Source organism: Heliconius melpomene, chromosome 6, assembly GCF_056956725.1.
Source record: "Heliconius melpomene rosina isolate 202511_hmr_F chromosome 6, ASM5695672v1, whole genome shotgun sequence".
NCBI lineage: Eukaryota > Metazoa > Arthropoda > Insecta > Lepidoptera > Nymphalidae > Heliconius > Heliconius melpomene.
The window spans coordinates 6518379-6537572 of NC_140394.1; the positions used below are offsets into that span (position 1 = coordinate 6518379).

Genomic DNA, 19194 nt, shown 5'->3' on the forward strand with positions numbered 1-19194 from the left:
ATTAGCGTGGAGAGTTTTTCTCCGACGGTGTATCGGACGCCACGAAAGCTTTAGCGATGCAGAGATGAGTCTTAAATTGTATTCTCCTAATTTTAGCACAAATCGTCATTGATATTTTTATTTACTACTTTTAGATTAATAATATTTATTTTCCTGCTCATCACATACAGAACAGATAAAATATATCCCCATTCGTATTATATAATCTGTACCAAGCAACTAGGTTACCTGTCATATTGAATTTTCATATTGTGACGGTTATACGCAAAGTAGATATCGGTTTTTATAAATAACTTATTTATTAATTCAAATTACATTTAATATGAACAGCTCATCGGACGATAAGTTTGACAATGGTAAGTGTTAGTACAACATTTTTTTGTAATTATTTTCACTGTAAAAAATAGTAATATATGTAAAAAGGTGTACCCTTCAAAGGCATAAATATATTTTTGTTTTATTAAATAATTATTATCTAAAGTTACTTTTTCACTTTTTACTTTGTAAATCGGCAAAAGGAACCTGTACCTTATTTATGAAAAGTTTGAATGTGCCTAAAACAAACAAACATCGATATCGAAGGATTTTAATAAAAGTAAAAAAAATCATTAACATTTTTAAAGAGTCAGTTATGGTTCAGGGGCACAAAGTGTGACTGTAAGCGCGACTGATTGTGGCGAGGAATTGAAATGTTTATTTAAATTTATATTTTCATTTCTTCTCTCTGGTGTCGAGGCAAAGTTCCCCCACTGAACATTCAATGTCTCCAGAAGTGGGGAACAGAGCGTTGTAAGACTATATTTCCTCTGCTTGCCCTGCTGTGTGCGGGATACAGTATAAAGCGGTTTTAATTTTAATTAACATTTTTGACAAAGATAGACAGAGCACAAACAGAAGAACATAGTGGCATTAAAAAAATCTTGTTACAAGTTTAAGAGAAGGAGAAGGAGAGAATGCCATTTATTAAAGATTTTTAAGTGTTATTCCATACTAAATGCTAACATAAAAATTTGAATGCATCTTGTCTTAAACTTCACAAATTTGTAGACAAAGAGATGGTTAGTCCCAACTTCACCCCAAGAAGAGCTGCAAGGAATAGGACCAAACCCAAAAAATATGATGAATACTTAGATATGACACCTATTAAAAGAGAAACTAATTATTTTGTTGAAAGCTCTGATGAAGAAGTTAGTCAAGAATCAGCATTAAAATCTAAGGGTATGTTCACCTTTTTTATATCCATTTCTTACATCAGACATGAAAAATAATCATATCAAATATTGTTTTATTTTCAATATGAAATTATTCTATTATTGTAGCACTTTTTGGCAATGATGATGTAGATGGTAATGATATATTCAAATTTAAATCTCGTCATACAAAAAATGACCTTCAAAATAAAGTCAAGGCAGCTGTTATAAAATCAATTAACTCTCCAATGAAAACTCCAAAGAAGCATATACTCCTAAAAGGTGACGAGGCTACACCAAGGCATGTTGTAGATATAATGAAAAAAAGTAAGTGTTTTTTTTATTATTAAAAAAAGGGTATTAGGACAAGACTTATAATATAGGTTTTTATCATGGACAGTAAAAATTCTGATAAATGCTGCATTAATATTTTAAAAAAATACTGAGATTTTACTATTTTATCAACTCACTGGGCTTACCTGCTAATTTATCATTTCATTATTAAATAGAGGTATTCTTCAAGTAGTCATTTTTATTTGTAAAATGTTTTTTCAAAAATTTAAATTAAAAAATTTTGCATTGACACTGATAATATAGCGATGTGGGCAGGGGGAACCTAGTGTTAAGAGACATTGTTCTCACCAATCTGTCTAATTTAATATAGCATGTGGAAATGAAAAAGGTTAAAACGAAACTAGATTCTCTGAATGGACACAGAGTCATTGGCTTCCTACTCCAAATAAAATCACCCTATCATAACAAATCTGATGTCTAACACAGACTGATAGCAGATAAACTATAAGAAAAAAAATGTGGAGATGAAATGATAATAATTCATTGCCCCTGATATAAATAGACACACAACTGTCACATTTACAGTCAGACAAATCAAAGTCAAAGTCAAAGTCAAAGTCAAAAAGACTGCTTATAAACAAATACCAGTTTGAAGTAATATTTCCAATATTGCAGGAAAACTGGTAATTGTTTACTAATAATAAAATACTTTGAACTTAACTTTATTTTACTTTCATTACTTTAATAATGAATAATAAATAATTATTGCTATTCCAGAAATCATTCAGGCAGTCGACAATGACAGTTCTGAGAGTGACTTCTCTGGTAGCAGTAGTGATTTTGTTCCAGACAAAAGCATTGAAGAGGTATGTAAAAATTTTAAGCAGTAATTGAATATATTATAAATAAATCTTTTGAATATTGGCCAACAGCTGTACTAAAATTCTTACACAATTTACAACTGTTACACAAAGAATTTTTCTAAGAAAGATTGTTTGCAATGCAATCAATGCTATACCATCTCAATTAGACGAGACTATATTAAATGTTGTATTATTAAACAATAACTGAAAATGATTTCATAACTGCACACTTAGCTATTTGATTTAGGCCACTTCATAGTGTGCTTACATTTGTTTGTTTTAGATAATATTACTTATTGTGCAATCTCCTAAACTATTAATTAAATATTTTAACATTTTATAAAGAGTAATGCACATATTAAGGAAGAAAAATGGATGTATGAAAGTCATTCATTCACATTTTATATATTTATCTATCCTTCCCCTCGTATTGTGATCAATACTTAAAATATGTTAAAATATTGAACTGGTGCTTCATTGATAAACTTTTAATACATTAAAATATTCTTTATTTGTAAATGTATACAAAATGCTATACAAAATGCTATTTTTTAGTTAAGTTTTTCCATAACAAGAAATTGTTAAAGATGAAGATTTTTGTTTTGTTCTACCACTTAACATGCAATGCCTCCAGAATTCGGCGGAAAGTGGGACACAACGTGTCTTCCTACCCTTCTGTGTGCGAGATACAGCGTGAAAGTAAAAAAAAAATGTAATAAACCTCTAAGACTTTTACGCAGCTATTATATTCAACATTGAATAAATATTATAAACGATGTAATGCGAAGACATTCTTTTGGAAATTGGATAAATTTCCAAAGATTTTTTCGAGATATTGCGTGTTGAGTGACTGAACTCAACGCTGCGCTACGTATTCTTATGACACAGAAACGTATTTCATTTCCCCGAGTGGTAATCGAATCCACAACAGCCGCATATAAAAATATTAAATTTGTCTTGTAATTTTAAGAAAAATTTTAGTTTTTTTCAATGATATTTATTTTTTTTCCTAAAAATATGATTTCCTCTGTGTAATTAAAGCTGTATATTTTAATTGTTATATATTTTCTTATAGAGTGAATCATCAGATGTGAACAGTAACCCCGGAAGTGAAGATGAGAATGAACAACAAATACCAACACAAATAACAGCAAGTAAATATAAAGTGAAACAGAAACACTCTGAATATTTTGTTACACCAGATAATTATTTTATGATGAATTCTAGTAAAAAGGTGAGGAATATTTATAATTTATATATGTATATAAAAACACAGACATTAGTTTTGACTGTATGATATTGATTTGTTACAATCTCAAGCCGCGCGGCCATGTGAACGTAGGGTAAAAGTATAGTAACTTATAACACTAGTTAAGCATGAATATTCGATATCTTAGTTTAATGTAACCCATATTTACGGACTCGATGGGCCCGATTTCCATTGGAATGGAATGTCAACTTATGATCAACAGTAGCTTGTCTTCTCGATAGTTCCTTTTTACGTAGAAATTTTAAATTATCCTATATATATATTAGAAATTTGTGTCAAAATTATTATTACTTACAGAACTCCTTTAAAAACCATGTTCAGTAAAATAAACCTTTAAGTCCCAATACCATAAAATAGAATAAATTTTAACAATATTAAAATTATTTATTTATTTGAGGCCGTCGTGGCGCAGCGGCACAGGGGTGTGACTGTAAAGCGACGGTTGTGGGTTCAATTCCCGCTCGAAGAAGTGAAATATTTATATTTCTTCGCTCTGGTGTCGAGGCATAGCGCGGCGTTGAGTTCTGCCACTCAAGAATTCGGCAGAACGTGGGGAACGGAGTGTCTTAACACTAGGTTCCCTCTGCCTACCCTGCTGTGTGCGGGATACAGCGTAAAGCTGATTTTATTGAAAATTATTTAATGAGTATGCATAGCTACGTCAAATGGAACGAAACAATAATATTGACATTTTTAAGCGCTAGTTTGAAAAATATATTTCAAGTACAGAACTGTCTAGTGAGTTTATTTGGTATCTTAAAAAAAAATTGTAGCTACGATGGAGCCTAACACAGTAAGTATTATTATCGTGTTATATATGACGCCTTGCGAGCGCGCGCGTTTTAAGAAAGCGCAGTTTTTCTATGAACGTAATGAATTTAGAATTCATAACAATATTAATTTATATCTGTTTGGCTAGGTAAAGGGTAAGCCACTGACGAAGGACGAGACGAGGACGTTAGTCAATCTTATTGCAAATAGTCCAATTATTACTACAAAGGCGACTAACGCAAGTAATAATATGCTAAAAAACGAGGAGTGGGTCCGATTAGCGCAAAAATTTAATGCGACTGCAATATTTCCACGAAACCCTCAACAGTTGCGTTTGAAGTGGGAAAATTTAAAAAAAAATTCACGAAAACGCAGCACTAAAATAAGGATGAACCAAATTAAGGTAAACATAAAATAATACATTTATATTTTATTACCTACATACATATACGAGGTGTGTTCAAAAAGTAAGGTGACTTTGTATTTTTAAGAAAAAATATTTATTTATTTATCAATATTTATGTTGTCCCCTTCAAAGTAATCCCCCTCAGATACAATACACTTATGCCAACGGTTTTTCCAATCGTCAAAGCACTTCTCATAAGCACTTTTCGGTATAGCCTTGAGCTCTTCCAGCGATGCAGTCTTTATCTCTTCAATCGTTGCAAATCTCCGTCCTTTCATAGGTCTCTTTAGTTTTGGGAACAAGAAAAAGTCACATGGGGCCAAATCCGGTGAATATGGTGGCTGAGGCATGATTGTGGTGTTGTTTTTGGCCAAAAAATCTCTCACCAGCAAAGATGAGTGAGCAGGGGCATTTTAGCAATTTCGGAACAAACTTCGCTGACACACGTCTCATGCCCAAAACGTTAGAAAAAATTTCATGGCACGAGCCAAGCGATATACCAATATCCTCAGCAACTTCTCTGATAGTGATTCGACGATTTTCCAGAACAATTTTCTTCACTGCTTGGAAGAGTTTGTACCACTTGTAAACATTTTTTTTACTCAGAACAGTTTCACCGTATGCCACTGTCAACATTTTAAGTGTTTCGGAGCACTTTATTTTATTTTTTACACAAAATGTGATGCAAATCCTTTGATCCATATTTTTCGATAGCAAGAAATCGCCGAGCACGCAAAACACTTATAACCTTTACGCCTCTCCCAACCAAACAAAAAATGCTATACACTTGAAACTTGGTACAGATGTTCGGGAAGAGTGTACCAACATAACAAAATAAAAATCGATAATCGAAAGTACGTTGCCCGCCAAATTTGAAAAGTCACCTTACTTTTTGAACACACCTCGTATATATATACACAGGATGTCCCAGGAGTCAACGATAAAACGAAAACAGGTGATAGACCAAGTCGTGACAGTTATGAGAGAAATATAAAAAAAAAACTTTGTCATGTATTTTTCATATTATATAGATTTTAAAAAACATCGGAAAAACCGACACCCTGTATATATATATGTAGTTATTATGCCATAATATTTATTTGAAATATTCAATTTTTAATTTTAGACAGGTGGAGGTCCACCTGAATACATTCCCCCAGACGATATACTGGAACAAGTGGAGAGTTTATTGCGAAGCACATCTGGCAAGCGTGGCTTTGCTGTGCCGTTTCGGGGAGATGGGGAGTTGAAAAGGCAGAGTCCTAGTGGTGATGTATGTAGTACAAGCACTGATGAATATACTACTGTATATGTTGTGGATTCTGAAAAACTTCCTCTTGAGACCCCACAACAGACACAAGATTTAGGGACATTACAAGCCAAAAAACTGAAAAGGCTTACTACATCTGGAACTCCTAGGGCAGGTAATATTAGGTTTCATAAAAAATGCTTGTGCTATTATTTTAACTTATTCTAATTAATGCTTTACTGTTCAATAAACTAATAAATACTTTACTTTTTCAGTAATAAAAAAAAAAATTGATGGGCGCCGTGCTGAACCGTCAGTAATAAAGAAAAAATTTGATGGGCACCGTGCTGCCCGAAACTTGGCTATTGCTGAATATTTTACTGCCAAAAAACAATTAATAGAAATTCAAAAAGAGCATCTAAAAATAAAAAATAAAAAGATGTTGTTAGAAATTAAAAAACTGAAAAAAAATGTTTAATATTTGTTTTTAAAATTAAAGGTATTTACAATAAATAATGTTTTCCTTATTAAATAAAGACACACACCCATTAAATAAAGAAATTATAATATAATTTACTAATAATCTTCGTACCTCATCCTCACTACCAGAATCCAGATCTGATAGTAGCTCCAAAATTTCGACAATTCTATCATCAATATCACTCGAAGAAATGTCACTTAAAGAAATATTACCTGACATATATATATATATATATATATATATATATATATGTATTGTATTTTTTGGACAAAAAGTGTAAATCTCCAACATTTTGATTAATATAGTATGTTAATGGAAGCAATGAAGCAATGCCCTTTCCTTAATTGTATATTAATAAAATAACATTTTCACAAGGCCGTCGTGGCTCAGGGGAACAAGGGTGAGACTGTAACGCGATGGTTTTGGGTTCGATCTCCACTGCAAGGAAAGAATTAATTCCTTAATATTTTATTTTTTTCGCTCTGGCACGAAGGCTTCTCCTGTGTGCGGGATGCAGCGTAAATCTAATTTATATTTTTTATAATTTTCCAGATAACGACATCAGATCACACCCTTGCAAGACTCAAAAATATGAATCTCAATGAAAATATTAATGAAGTAGATGATCAAATTTCAAGTGAACATAAAAATAAAATTACAGATCTAATACAAACACACGATCAATTGTTCAATAGATGGTTGTACATTTTAAGCGAAAATTTTAATGTAATTTTATATGGAATTGGATCGAAAAAAACAGTTCTACAAAGATTTCAAATGGAAAAAGTCCAGAACATGCCGTGCATTGTTGTTAACGGCTTCTTTCCTAGTTTGACTGTGAAGAACATTCTGGAAACCATTGTCGTGGATTTGTTAGAGAATACTCATGTACCATCTAATATAGGGGATGTGATGAATTTAATAGATGCTCAGTTATCGGAATGTGGGGTAGATTTATTTTTAATTGTCCATAATATTGATGGGGTTATGTTGCGAAGTTCTAAAGCGCAATCAGTTCTGGCAAATTTGGCTCAATTGAAGAATGTTCATCTTATTGCTACTATCGACCATATCAATGCACCATTATGTGAGTTTTTGTAATATTCTTAATTTGTTTTTTTTATTTATTACCGTATAATAATATTGTGGGTTCGATTTTCTTTATAGAATGAATTGTGTTCATTTCCTTGTTTTGGTAAAGCAAAGTTTCGAACATGGGATGGCATGGAGAACGGAATATCACTAGGTTTTCTTTACCTATCTTGCAGTAATTATGAAAATATCTGAAACCTTGAAATGAACCCTAGCAGTAAAACTTAATGCATTAATGTCGCTAATCATTATGTAAAATCCTTTTTGGAATTTGCCACTATTGCGACTTAATTTAGGGAATTAATTTTTAGCTTTATGTTTACAACTAGATTTAATCTGTTTCAATTTTACTATTCTTTTCTACGCTAACATATTAATAGAGAAAATGGCATATATGAATGTAAGTACAATTATTATAGCAATATTTTATAATTTTAATTATGATTATTAAAATGTACTGGGTGTAACGCGATCGACGGATTAATAGTTGTCTATGTGTAGACGGTAGACGACTTCAGTACCTATCCATTTCACCCCCATGTATGTTAGCCTATTTTCAGTTATTCGCAAATATCTTTGACAATTAAGTAGTGATTTGTTGGAAAAACTCAAATTCTTAAAGAAAATTGGCAAATACAATTTTCATTTCTTCATTCGGAAAACAAGGTAAAATGCGGCGTTAAGTTTCGCTACTAAACACGCAATGTTTCGAAAATTTGGCAGAAATTGTTTTAACACTAATTACATGCTTTCTAACTATTAATTAACATGAGAGATGCGAGATACAACATAGGACTTAAATATATATATGAGGTAAACTGATTATTTATTTTGTATTTTGTTGTAAAATACCTGTTCTATATTTACAGTATGGGATCACAATAAACTAAGCAAATTTAATTTCACCTGGTGGGACGTGACTACATTTTTGCCTTACATAGAAGAAACTTCCTTCGAAAACTCACTCATGACGCAGAGAAGTGGGGCACTACAAATTTCTTCATTAAAGAGTGTCTTCCAGTCTCTGACTAGTAATGCCAAAGGAATATTTCAGATTATTATAGAATATCAATTGGAGAATCATAAACAGACACATTATCAAGGTAATATCGTCGGCCTAGCGTCTAAAACTGCTCAGAAAATTCTCAGGAGAAAAAGAAACTTTAAAATACTTTCATTATACGTTATCAGGTGTTTACAATTTCAAAAATTGATTGATATTCTGTACTATATGAAATTAAATAAAGAAACTTTCTGGTACAAATGTGAGACAGTAAACACGACCGGTTGTGGGTTCGAGTTCCACTCGAAGAAATGAAATATATACATTTTTATTTCTTCACTCTGATGTAAAAAACGAGGGGCTGTTGAAAAATAATATATTGTAAAAGAAATAATAAAATTAAAGAACAAACACACCTATTTTTTTGTTATAAATGATGAAAAAAAAAACTGTATAGTAACAAACATTTTCATATAAAGTTGTTTCCATTTCAGGTCTACCATTCAAAGATTTATATTCCAAAGCTCGTGAACAGTTCCTAGTGAGCTCAGATCTTGCACTTCGAGCTCAATTAACCGAATTCTTAGATCATAAGTTAGTGAAAGTTAAAAGAACGTATGATGGAAGTGAAAATCTTGTTATACCTATCGATAGTGCCTTGTTACAACAGTTTTTGGAACAACAGACTTCTATGCAATAATCAAAGAATTGTTATTTTTATTTCATCAGCTCTGGCTAATAAAGGCGTTGAATTCCGCCACTTAATATGCATTGTCTGGAAAGTTAGCGGATTTTGGTGAATGAGTGCTTTATCACTGAGCCTATCTATGAAAGATACAGCTAAAGCTAAAAACGAAATGGTTATTTAAATGTAATTTTTAATTGATTATTTATGTTTAAGACGTGTTTGTAAACGATATCGATTGAAATGCAAAAGTTGTCGCTTCTTATTTCGAAACTGAGCTTTCCAATTTTTATTACTTTAGAAAACTTGGCTACTCACTTGCGTAATGTCGTTCTTAGTTATTGTCATTGTACAGTAAGTGGCTTTACACTAGGTGCCCAGGTTTCCTCTGTGTGTTTTGTGTAAATAATATTTGAGATGAAAAAAATAAAAGACATATTTTTGTATGTAGTTTTTATTTTACAATCCCAGAAATAAAGTCTTAATAGGATTATAATATATTTCAACAGGCCAAGTTGTAAATTACTTAAACTTAATGACTTACACAATATAATAAAATTATTAACTAAAATTCTCTTCAACATATCTATCTGGCACATTCACCACGATGTATCAACCAACCAAACTTCATAAATTATCATCGATATACCTTAGTGCATAAATCGCTCTTTTAAAATTTAAAAAGATTGTAGAAAAATATTCTATGAAATCGTCAGATATCAAAGAATGTTATCTAATTTAATGAAATAATTTTTTTATATAATACGATATTTTTTATGGGAACGCTTACGGAATATAGGCGCCATTTTGTACACAAAAACTCCTGGCAGACCGCGGCATTGTCACTCGGCCCACATTCCAATACCAAAGTAATAATAAAAAAAAGAAATTTTTAACACAAACGGATAGAAAATCAATTTATTATATGATCTATTTATGAGTTTAAATTTCTAATATTCTGCTAGATCATTATATTCACATACTACTAATTAATTTTTAAATTTTTTCTGTACCTAAATTATTTCTTTTGCTTGATTAGATATAAGATTTTGATTAATATGGCAAAATGTTTCCCAATGCCGAATCAAGGTTTAATTAACCAAAGTGATACTTTTCTACATAAAACAACATAGATCAATAACATTTTTATAAAAATTTAATTATTTTTAAATGTAATATAAAATTTTAATCTTTCGTGTAAAAATTTGAATGTCCAATAACATACTTTACACTGCGAGTCGCGTCGCACTTTCTGCCACAAGTTTTTGGAAAGTCAAAAGATACACATCACCTAAACTTTGATTCTCTTTTCTTACAGTTTCTTTATTAATATACAGGGTTCGATTTTACATGTTATTTTATTATTCGATAGTGATTTGGGCAACACGTTATATTAAGACTTTACATTCCAACAGCCAAAACCGGCCAATCGAGTCTAATATAGAAATATTTCTTAGAAAATCTTTATTTACGTACAATAATTTGAGGGTGCCTATTCCTTGTATAATATAAACTACATTATTTATATTCGTACGTGTGAAGCAATTGACAATATTTATTGTATTCATTGTGTTTTTTACAAGTTACATTGTGAATTAATTATAAAATAAATTTTATAAGTAATATGTTTACTTAGTTTGATAATCATATCCTGGTTTGTTTGTACAAGAGCTTGTGAATCATACATAATGAATGCGGAACATTGTCAGATTGTAAATAATAACAACGAGGTTATAATATATTCTCAATTTACCCAAAAACTATATTAAAGCTAGTCAAAATAGATTGTAATCAAAGGTTTTCCGAGAGCTAATTATAATCTAAAACCATGCACTCGCACTCAATGTTTAGACTAAAATAAGCATGTCAATAGAATAAAAAAAAATATTTATTACATAAACAATTTAATTGAAATATCAACTCGTCGGACAACAAACTACACATTCCACACAAAGACACATTAACTTCAATAATCTTGATAACTAGACATCGGATTGAATTCTCTTTGTAATAAGTAACATTGGAAGTCGAAATTTAGTATAACAATATCTTATGTCAACATGAAACATGTTTATAAAAGAAACGTTAAAGTAATTATAAAATATCTAATAGAATAGCAGATCCAATAGTTTGTTAAACAAAAACAAGAAGCCACAGAGGCAAATTTCTTTTTTTTTAGATTCACGCTGTATCCCGCTTATAGCAGGATAGGCGGAGGAAACCAAGTGGTTACACCGCCCAGTTTCGAAATATAGCTTGTTGAGTGGCGGAACTCAGCACCGCGGTTTGGATTGAAAATGAAAATATGTAATTCCCCCGATTAGGAGGGAGACTGTTTGTATCAAGAAATAATAATTATAAATAAAAATTTACATTTGAAAATTTATAATAAATAAATGTATAATTCAATATTACAGAAAAAAAATTCAATGTGAAATATATGTGAAAAAATATAAATCGTTATTTTGTTTACAAGCTTTACTTGTTTTCATTTACATTTATTATTCATAGAGACATAACGCCCTGTTTATTTATATATTTATAATCTATATTACAATATATATAATATAATCCGATGTCTGTTGAGATTAGGTTTGATTTTCTGCTGGACCCATATTTAGACTCGGGGCTGAGAGCCGCACTCCTCTATGTAACACTTGTTTCACTTCATAAATATATAAGTTGGAATATTTTTGAAACTTTGCAAATTTAAGGATAATAATATTATAAGCTGACCAAAACGAAAAAAAAAAAACAAAAAACTTTTAACATATGTATATCATTTACATAAATAAACTTTCTTTTAAATTTTGAATGGGGGTTTTGAGTGAATATATTGTAGCACAATTTTGAATGGGGAACATATTGTAGTAACACTAGGTTCCCTCTGACTACGCAACTAATCAAAAAGAAATAACTTGAATTGTATGTGATATAACTTCGAATAAAATATTTTTTTCATTAACTCATACCCGATCCCGCAAACAACTGGATAGGCAGATGGAATCCAGTGTTGAGACGGTCTTTTACCCATTAAGATTTTCCCCATTTTCCCCCACTAGCCGGTAAAACAAAAAATTTGCGTAAAACAGCATGAAGCAAAAGTAAATAAACTTTCTATAGAATTAAAACAAGTGTTACACAATATACATATATCAGGTTTATTGTCCGAAGTATCGGCTGTACATACACTTACGAGCTAGTAAGATACGTAAGGCATTTCATCTCAGTTGTCGTCGTCGTCGTGTTTCCGTTTCTTCCCCCGAGTGCTCTCTTCGTGCGTTTCATCGCCATCTGGAAACAAATTATTTTTTCTCAGTTTCACGCTGTATCCCGCATATAGCAGCTTAGGCGGAGGGGGCCTTCATGAGTAGAGTTCCTGAACTCCGCGCTTTGTCTAGTTATCAGAGCGAGGGAATAATAATTAATTCTCATGAGTAGGAATCAAAACCCACGACCGTCGAGTTTGTAAGAAAGTGTTTTTGTCCCATTTTCACGCAAAACAATAGTACAAACACAGGCTACAATTTATGAAACGATTTTTTAAAATTTGTTTCAAAGTTTCATATAATTACCTTGTGGTTTAAAGTTTTGGTCAGTGTCATCGTTCTCTGCCTCGTCGTCCTCGTCCTCCTCCTCCTCGACGTCACTTCCCACGTACAATGAGCTGGCGGAACTTTCCTCCTCTATTGGACAAAATAATGTTAAATATTTTACTAGAGAACCAATTAACGCGTAGAATCAGTCTACGTACGCACAAACACATACACACATACAGATATAGATGTTCTTTTTACTATATTACAATATTATTTACTAAAAAGGCTATAATTAAGAAGAATAAACAGTGTTTCAGAAGTAAATTTAAATATTATATATGAATTTAAATATTACAGTATATTTTATGATCAAAAAAACACTTTTATAAGATGTATTTCTAGTAGAAGCAAAGCGTCGCGCAGAGTTCCGCCACTCAACAGGCAATGCCTCGGCGGAAGAATTCGGTAGACGGTGGAGAACGGAAGTAATTTTATGCTAATGGAGTGTTTTAACACTATAGTGGGTGTGCTAAGAAACTCTAAATAACAAAAATACTAACCTGCCCTGTACACTGCACTTAAAGAAAGCTGGTCATCATCTTCCTCTTCCTCCACGTCAGATCCTGTAACAATAAAATATGTTTAAAAATTAGAACAATAAATGTCTAAAGAACGGCCAATGTTCGAAACATTGCGGAACTCAATGTCGCAAAAACAACCATTCCAGTAGGAATCGAACCCACAACCGCTACATTTACATTTACACTCTTTAGCTACGACGTCCTATACCACTACAAATAATATGCACAATTCCATCATCTGAAATAAAGTATACTGCATATAATATTCATAATTTCAACAGGAATCAATATTTTATCATAATTTCATAAAAATAATCAAAAGAAAAAATTTACTAAATGCAATATCCATAAATTTCACTAGAACATATTAAATATATTTATTATACATTCTTTATTCATGTAAAACGGAAATGCAGGATTATGATTTTTCTTACAGTATACAATGTTTGAAAAATATAGAAAAAATTAAGAATCACAATAATAAAAGCTAACTATACTTTGTAATGAAGAAAATTAAATATCTTATAAGTACTGAATATAGCAAAATAGTGCGGTGTTGAGTTACGGCACTTAACACGCAATGTCTCGAAAATTTAGAGATATTTGGGGAATGTAGTGTCTTAATACTGGGTTCCCTCTGGCTGCTTTGCTTTTGGTGATACATGTGTGTAAAGCAACAAAAATCCTTTTTTATTCCGGAATGATAAAGCCACATGGGAAATGTATAAATAAGCATCACAAACAGATAACTTGTATAACAATAAGTTGATAAATCCAATAAATGCAATAACAATAAATAATTTTCATACTTTGATATATTAGATAAATTAAAAGAAGACAAATAGAGATTTTTTTATGTAACTGCAGTTGACATAAAATAAGCGCATAAAATATAGTGTGGCCTATATTTAGTTAGAGGTATATCTCTACAAAAAAGAAATTGTTTAAAAACATTTTAAATTATAATAATCCAAATAATTATTAACATTATAAGTTTAAACAATGTCTTAATAGGAAGCAGTTGGAACAAAGAATTAAGAAAAATTTGTGATCATAAAGTCTTAACAATAAATAAACATTATAAAATCAGAATACTTTGAAGGAGTTATCAACTTGTCATTTTAGCTTATGAATTATGATGCTTACTTTTTAAAAGAAAACCCATGTGGAATAGTAGACCGTATACTGTATACAATGAAATAAGAAGGCTGGGGGACTCCTCCGGCAACCTCTCTGACAAACTTTCATCATCAATAACTAAAGGACCCAAATCTATATCCAAATCTGTAAGACAGTGTAATGTCATGAATATGTTTTTTAATTATAAAGTAAATACTAAATATGTGGTGGCACAGCGGCACAACATCTAACTCTAAAGTCAACAGTTGTAGATTTCCATTTGTATGGTAACAAGACATATCACATTGAGTTCCGTCACTCAATATATTAGAGCCATAAAAGAATTGTCAAAATGACTAGACTAATATAATAATCACAAACATCAGTAGTCTACATTCTAACATATCATTTCTATACATACTATATTGATTTAAGCATAATATATAGATGAGATAATAAATAAGAATTAAGTGTTATTGTCTCCCTCCCAAAAAGTATATTAGTATTTTTTCATTTTTTCCGCATTTTTTTCCACATAAACTTAAGTAGGCAGAAAAACCATAGTGCCAAGATATACTATTTTATATTTTCTTCATCTTTTTTATGGACTTTACTTTTGGTATGTTTTTTATATTAACACAAACCTTCTTCTTCACTGTTATTCCCATTTAGTTCTTCACCATCCTCTTCTTCTGCATCACTATCTTCTCCCTCTCGGTCTTGCTTGTCATAACTGAAATATTACAAACATGTTTTATTATTTTTTTAGTTTCATGCTAGAAAATGAAAATAATAATACATTATCCCTAGCAGGATTGAACCCACAATGCCCTCAATTTATTGACAATGCCTATTATTTGTAATTGTTGGCAAGATCTAAAGCTAGTTAGTATACTACACTCTACACACAGCAGGGTAGGCAGAGCGAACTTAGGGTTGTCACACTCCATTCTCTATTTTCTTTCAAATTCTGGAGGCATTGGGTTTTAAAACAGAACTCAACACTATGAGTTAGCAAAGAAATGGTGGATAATAAATTAAATTTATACATATTATATTATATTACAACTTACCCATCCAAATACTTTAGTGATGGGTGTAATGCAAATACTTTATTTCTGTAATCTTCAATATTGGTAACATCATTGTTGAAGAGATCCAAGTTTCTCAAGTTTTTAAATTCTTCAAGAGGCTTCAAAGCCTCTAAATCTTGTATTTTATTGCCTGACAAATTCAGGTGAGTCAATTTTTTGCAGCCACTGAGATAGTTGAGCCCGTTTGATATTCTGTTGTCGGAGAGCTCCAATTTTCTTAACTTAGGCAGTGTTGGAAACCCTTTAAGGTAAATAAGCCCAGCATTGTTGAGGCTTAAAATTTCAAGATTTGTATAGGCATCTGATAGACCCACGATATGAGGGCTTCTGCAATTATCCAGATTAAGTTCTTTGATCTAAAAATAAAATAAAATATAATAAAAAAAATATAAATAAAACAAAAAAAACTTGTTATGCTTTTTATATAAAATGTTATTTTATGAATCTTATATTCTATAAATAATATTTGTATGTCACAAAATAAATTTAATATGTTGTAGTTTTATAAAGTATATAAATAGTATCTTCATATCATACTAGTATTTTAATTCTCTAACGAACTCTTCCGTAGCAACCGTTATAAGTAATAAGATTTATAAAATAAATATATTTTTTTCGTGCCCGCTTTAACATTAAGTTATCAGTTAAATATCATATCATAAAAATAAGTACTGTAATTGTCTTTTCGTGTTGTATTTCGAAAGTCAAGCCAACCAAACGTCAAAATGGTGCAAGTTGTCAAAGGTTGCGACTTACGTAGTTTAAAAAATCTTCCAAGGGAGTGTTTACAATAAATATGTCTTCAATTTAACATGAAGGGATGTGTTAAATGCCATAATTCGTTTAATGAATATAGATAAACGTGGTTTGTAGCTGAAAATGGAATGGTAGTTTTCGTCTTGCAATGGCGGATGACACGAATCATCGCGACGCAATAAAAATGGCCGCTGTATTGGTAAGGCGTGCGTCAATAAAGTACAATTGCAGTATCTTAATATAAATGGCGAAAATATACGTTAAGAGAATTAAGTAATAAATTAAAGAATATTTTTCAATGTAATTATCGCTATGTTTATCTAGAAAAAATCGAGGTTGGGTGAAAGGGCGCGAAATTACGTAGAGTAGTATACATTTGATATTTATATGCATTCCTACTTGCTTATATATCTCGATTTGTGATTATACTATTAAAAAGATACTATAAACTATATATGACTAACTTGAAATAACATGAAGTATTAGTTTAGCTTCGATAGAAATCCTACATTTATGTACAACATAATTTTTGATATACATACGGCGATAAGCGGCTTGATACTAAATGCCTAATTATCTTACCAATTTAATAACATTTATTATTAGTTATGATCTAAATCATTCGTAAAAATGCTGCATTATTTTAGAAAGCTGCACTTTTGGTATTCTAATATAATTCTAACACTTAACCTCAAATATATAATAATGGCACTATTCCCGTCTGCTCTTCAACATAATTTAGTGTTTCAAAGATTTATTAAAGGAAATTAAATGAAAATATCATCTTAGTTTATTATAAGTTAAAAACGTGGACCAGAAAGCACGTAACATTTGGTAATTGCGTCTGCTATAAACAATAACGCCACATCTTAAAACGACGATAATGAGGATATCTAGCGGCATTTCATTGATATACTGTCATTTTCATAATTATGTAAAAAGTGTTAAGATTTTAGTTGTGTAGAAACAATATGTATCTCAGGAAATACGTATCGACAAAACATTCCAATATAAAGAAGAAACAATTCATTTACCTGTGAGGGATCTCTTCCCAGGGTTTCTAAATTGACTCTCTTTTCCATCTTCTTGTACAGCAGGAATTACACTATAAACACCTTTAAAACCTTTTTAATTGCTTAAGGAACTAAATCACTTAGCTTGCTTGGGTTTCAAAACAGAAGGAAACTATAGATACACATTACACACGACTGACGTTATACTACAGGCGCCGCCTAGCGACCCATTGCGGCAACCGGATACTACGTTGTCGTTTAACAGTTCATTTTGTAATTTCTTTTTAAGGTTTGTGATAAAATATGTTAAATATGAATAAAATATATATAAAAAAGAAGAAACGTATTTATTATATCATTATTTTTGTGTGATGTCAAAGCCAAGCTTCGAACTTTACGACAATGTAAATAAAAAGGATTTCTAATGTGTACTACTTAAGACAACTTTGCTGTTCTACTATTTAACCCGGTATTTTTAAATTTTGTCTATATTTTTATTCTAAACTGAGAAAATGTATTAATAATTTTTAATTTTACACTTAATAAATGTTTTTTATAAAAACTAAAATCTTTTATTATCCTCTCGTTATATTTATAATTATTGTATGTTATGTAAATATTTATATTTATAAAAAATAATTATATATTTCTTTAATTTGTTATATTATGAAATTTTACTCAATTTTAATAAAAAAAAAGTTAAAATTGACTTTTAATATGGCTTGTTCAGTTTTTTGTTTGACGAAATTTTATATTCCAAAAGGCGCGCGCAGGCTTACTTAAATGGCATTTTTATTCTTACCTTAAATTTATTAAAATTATTAGGAAATTAATTCAAACAAAACATTAGAAAGAATATAATAATTGTTTATTCTATTAATATACTTTTATTACACATCAATCTCAAAGGAAGAACAAAGACTGATATTATTATTTTTTTTAACCGATTTCTTTTATTTATTGTGCGATAGATGTATGAAAATATCTTAAATATTTATATTTCCATTACTAATATTAATATTTAACAATTAAGGGGCTTTATTAAAAAAAGAAATTAAACAAACCTCTTCGAAGTTTATTTTATGTACTGTGTCCACACTATCTTACATGCGATAATTTTGATTTCAACTTTAGTTGCGCTACAAAAAAAAATCACCCACTTTTGTGGCCCATAAATTAAATATTACATACTTTTTGTTTTTTTTTTTCTCTAAAGATAAAATAATAAAATGTAATAAATAAAACAAAAAATATTAATAAAATTATTTTGCAAGATTTCAGTACGTTAATTTTGTATTTCATTCTTTTAACGTAACGTAACTAGTATTACGTATGTTATTTGTTATGCAGTTTTTCTCGAAGAAATTAATTATTTCATTAGGTTATTGTGATTTCGATGTGCTGCTTTCATTTCTCTAGTCACTGTCGAGGCAAAAGCGCGGTGGTGAGTTCTGCCGCTCAACACGCAATGCTTCCAGAATTCGGCGGAAAATTGGGAGCGGAGTGTTTTAACACTAGGCTTTCTCTGCCTATCCTGCTATATAGGCCAATAATTATTATACATTACTTTTTCATATACATGACTTATTTTTAAAAACCAAATATTAAACTAAAGCTAAGCATAATGTTTTTTCTTTTTTATATTCTCTTCTTTTTTTTTATTTTATTTTTATTGTCTAAAGAAAAAAAAATATTGAAACAAATGTAAGAAAAAAATAAACAATAAAAAAAAGCCTAATGATACCTAGAAACGAGTTTTATTAACATGTCTTATTTTACATATTTTTT

The 19194-nt window shown here is 30.5% G+C and overlaps 2 protein-coding genes across 4 annotated transcripts; one reads left to right on the forward strand and one right to left on the reverse strand.

Moving 5' to 3' along the window:
* Positions 1-219: 219 nt before the first annotated feature.
* On the forward strand, positions 220-12600 carry Orc2 (origin recognition complex subunit 2). 2 transcript variants are annotated; one of them, XR_014878034.1, is made up of 11 exons: positions 220-356; positions 1048-1218; positions 1320-1517; positions 2262-2350; positions 3423-3581; positions 4537-4791; positions 5921-6218; positions 6319-6542; positions 7077-7611; positions 8486-8719; positions 9114-12600. XR_014878034.1 is itself a non-coding variant. In XM_085186176.1 (8 exons), the coding sequence occupies exons 1-8, from the start codon at positions 323-325 to the stop codon at positions 9317-9319; spliced, it is 1626 nt and encodes a 541-aa protein (XP_085042302.1). In that variant the 5' UTR covers positions 220-322; the 3' UTR covers positions 9320-9750. The 2 variants fall into 2 exon arrangements, 1 of the variants encoding a protein (XP_085042302.1); XM_085186176.1 differs by lacking the exons at positions 4537-4791; positions 5921-6218; positions 6319-6542 and having other exon boundaries at positions 9114-9750.
* On the reverse strand, positions 9743-17871 carry Mapmodulin (acidic leucine-rich nuclear phosphoprotein 32 mapmodulin). Of its 2 annotated transcripts, XM_085186177.1 has the most exons (7): positions 17428-17871; positions 15617-15993; positions 15188-15276; positions 14571-14708; positions 13404-13466; positions 12880-12990; positions 9743-12598 (listed from the first exon to the last, which is right to left on the reverse strand). In XM_085186177.1, the coding sequence occupies exons 1-7, from the start codon at positions 17473-17475 to the stop codon at positions 12531-12533; spliced, it is 894 nt and encodes a 297-aa protein (XP_085042303.1). In that variant the 5' UTR covers positions 17476-17871; the 3' UTR covers positions 9743-12530. The 2 variants fall into 2 exon arrangements, with proteins under 2 accessions (XP_085042303.1, XP_085042304.1); XM_085186178.1 differs by lacking the exon at positions 14571-14708 and having other exon boundaries at positions 17428-17865.
* Between the last annotated feature and the right edge of the window lie 1323 nt (positions 17872-19194).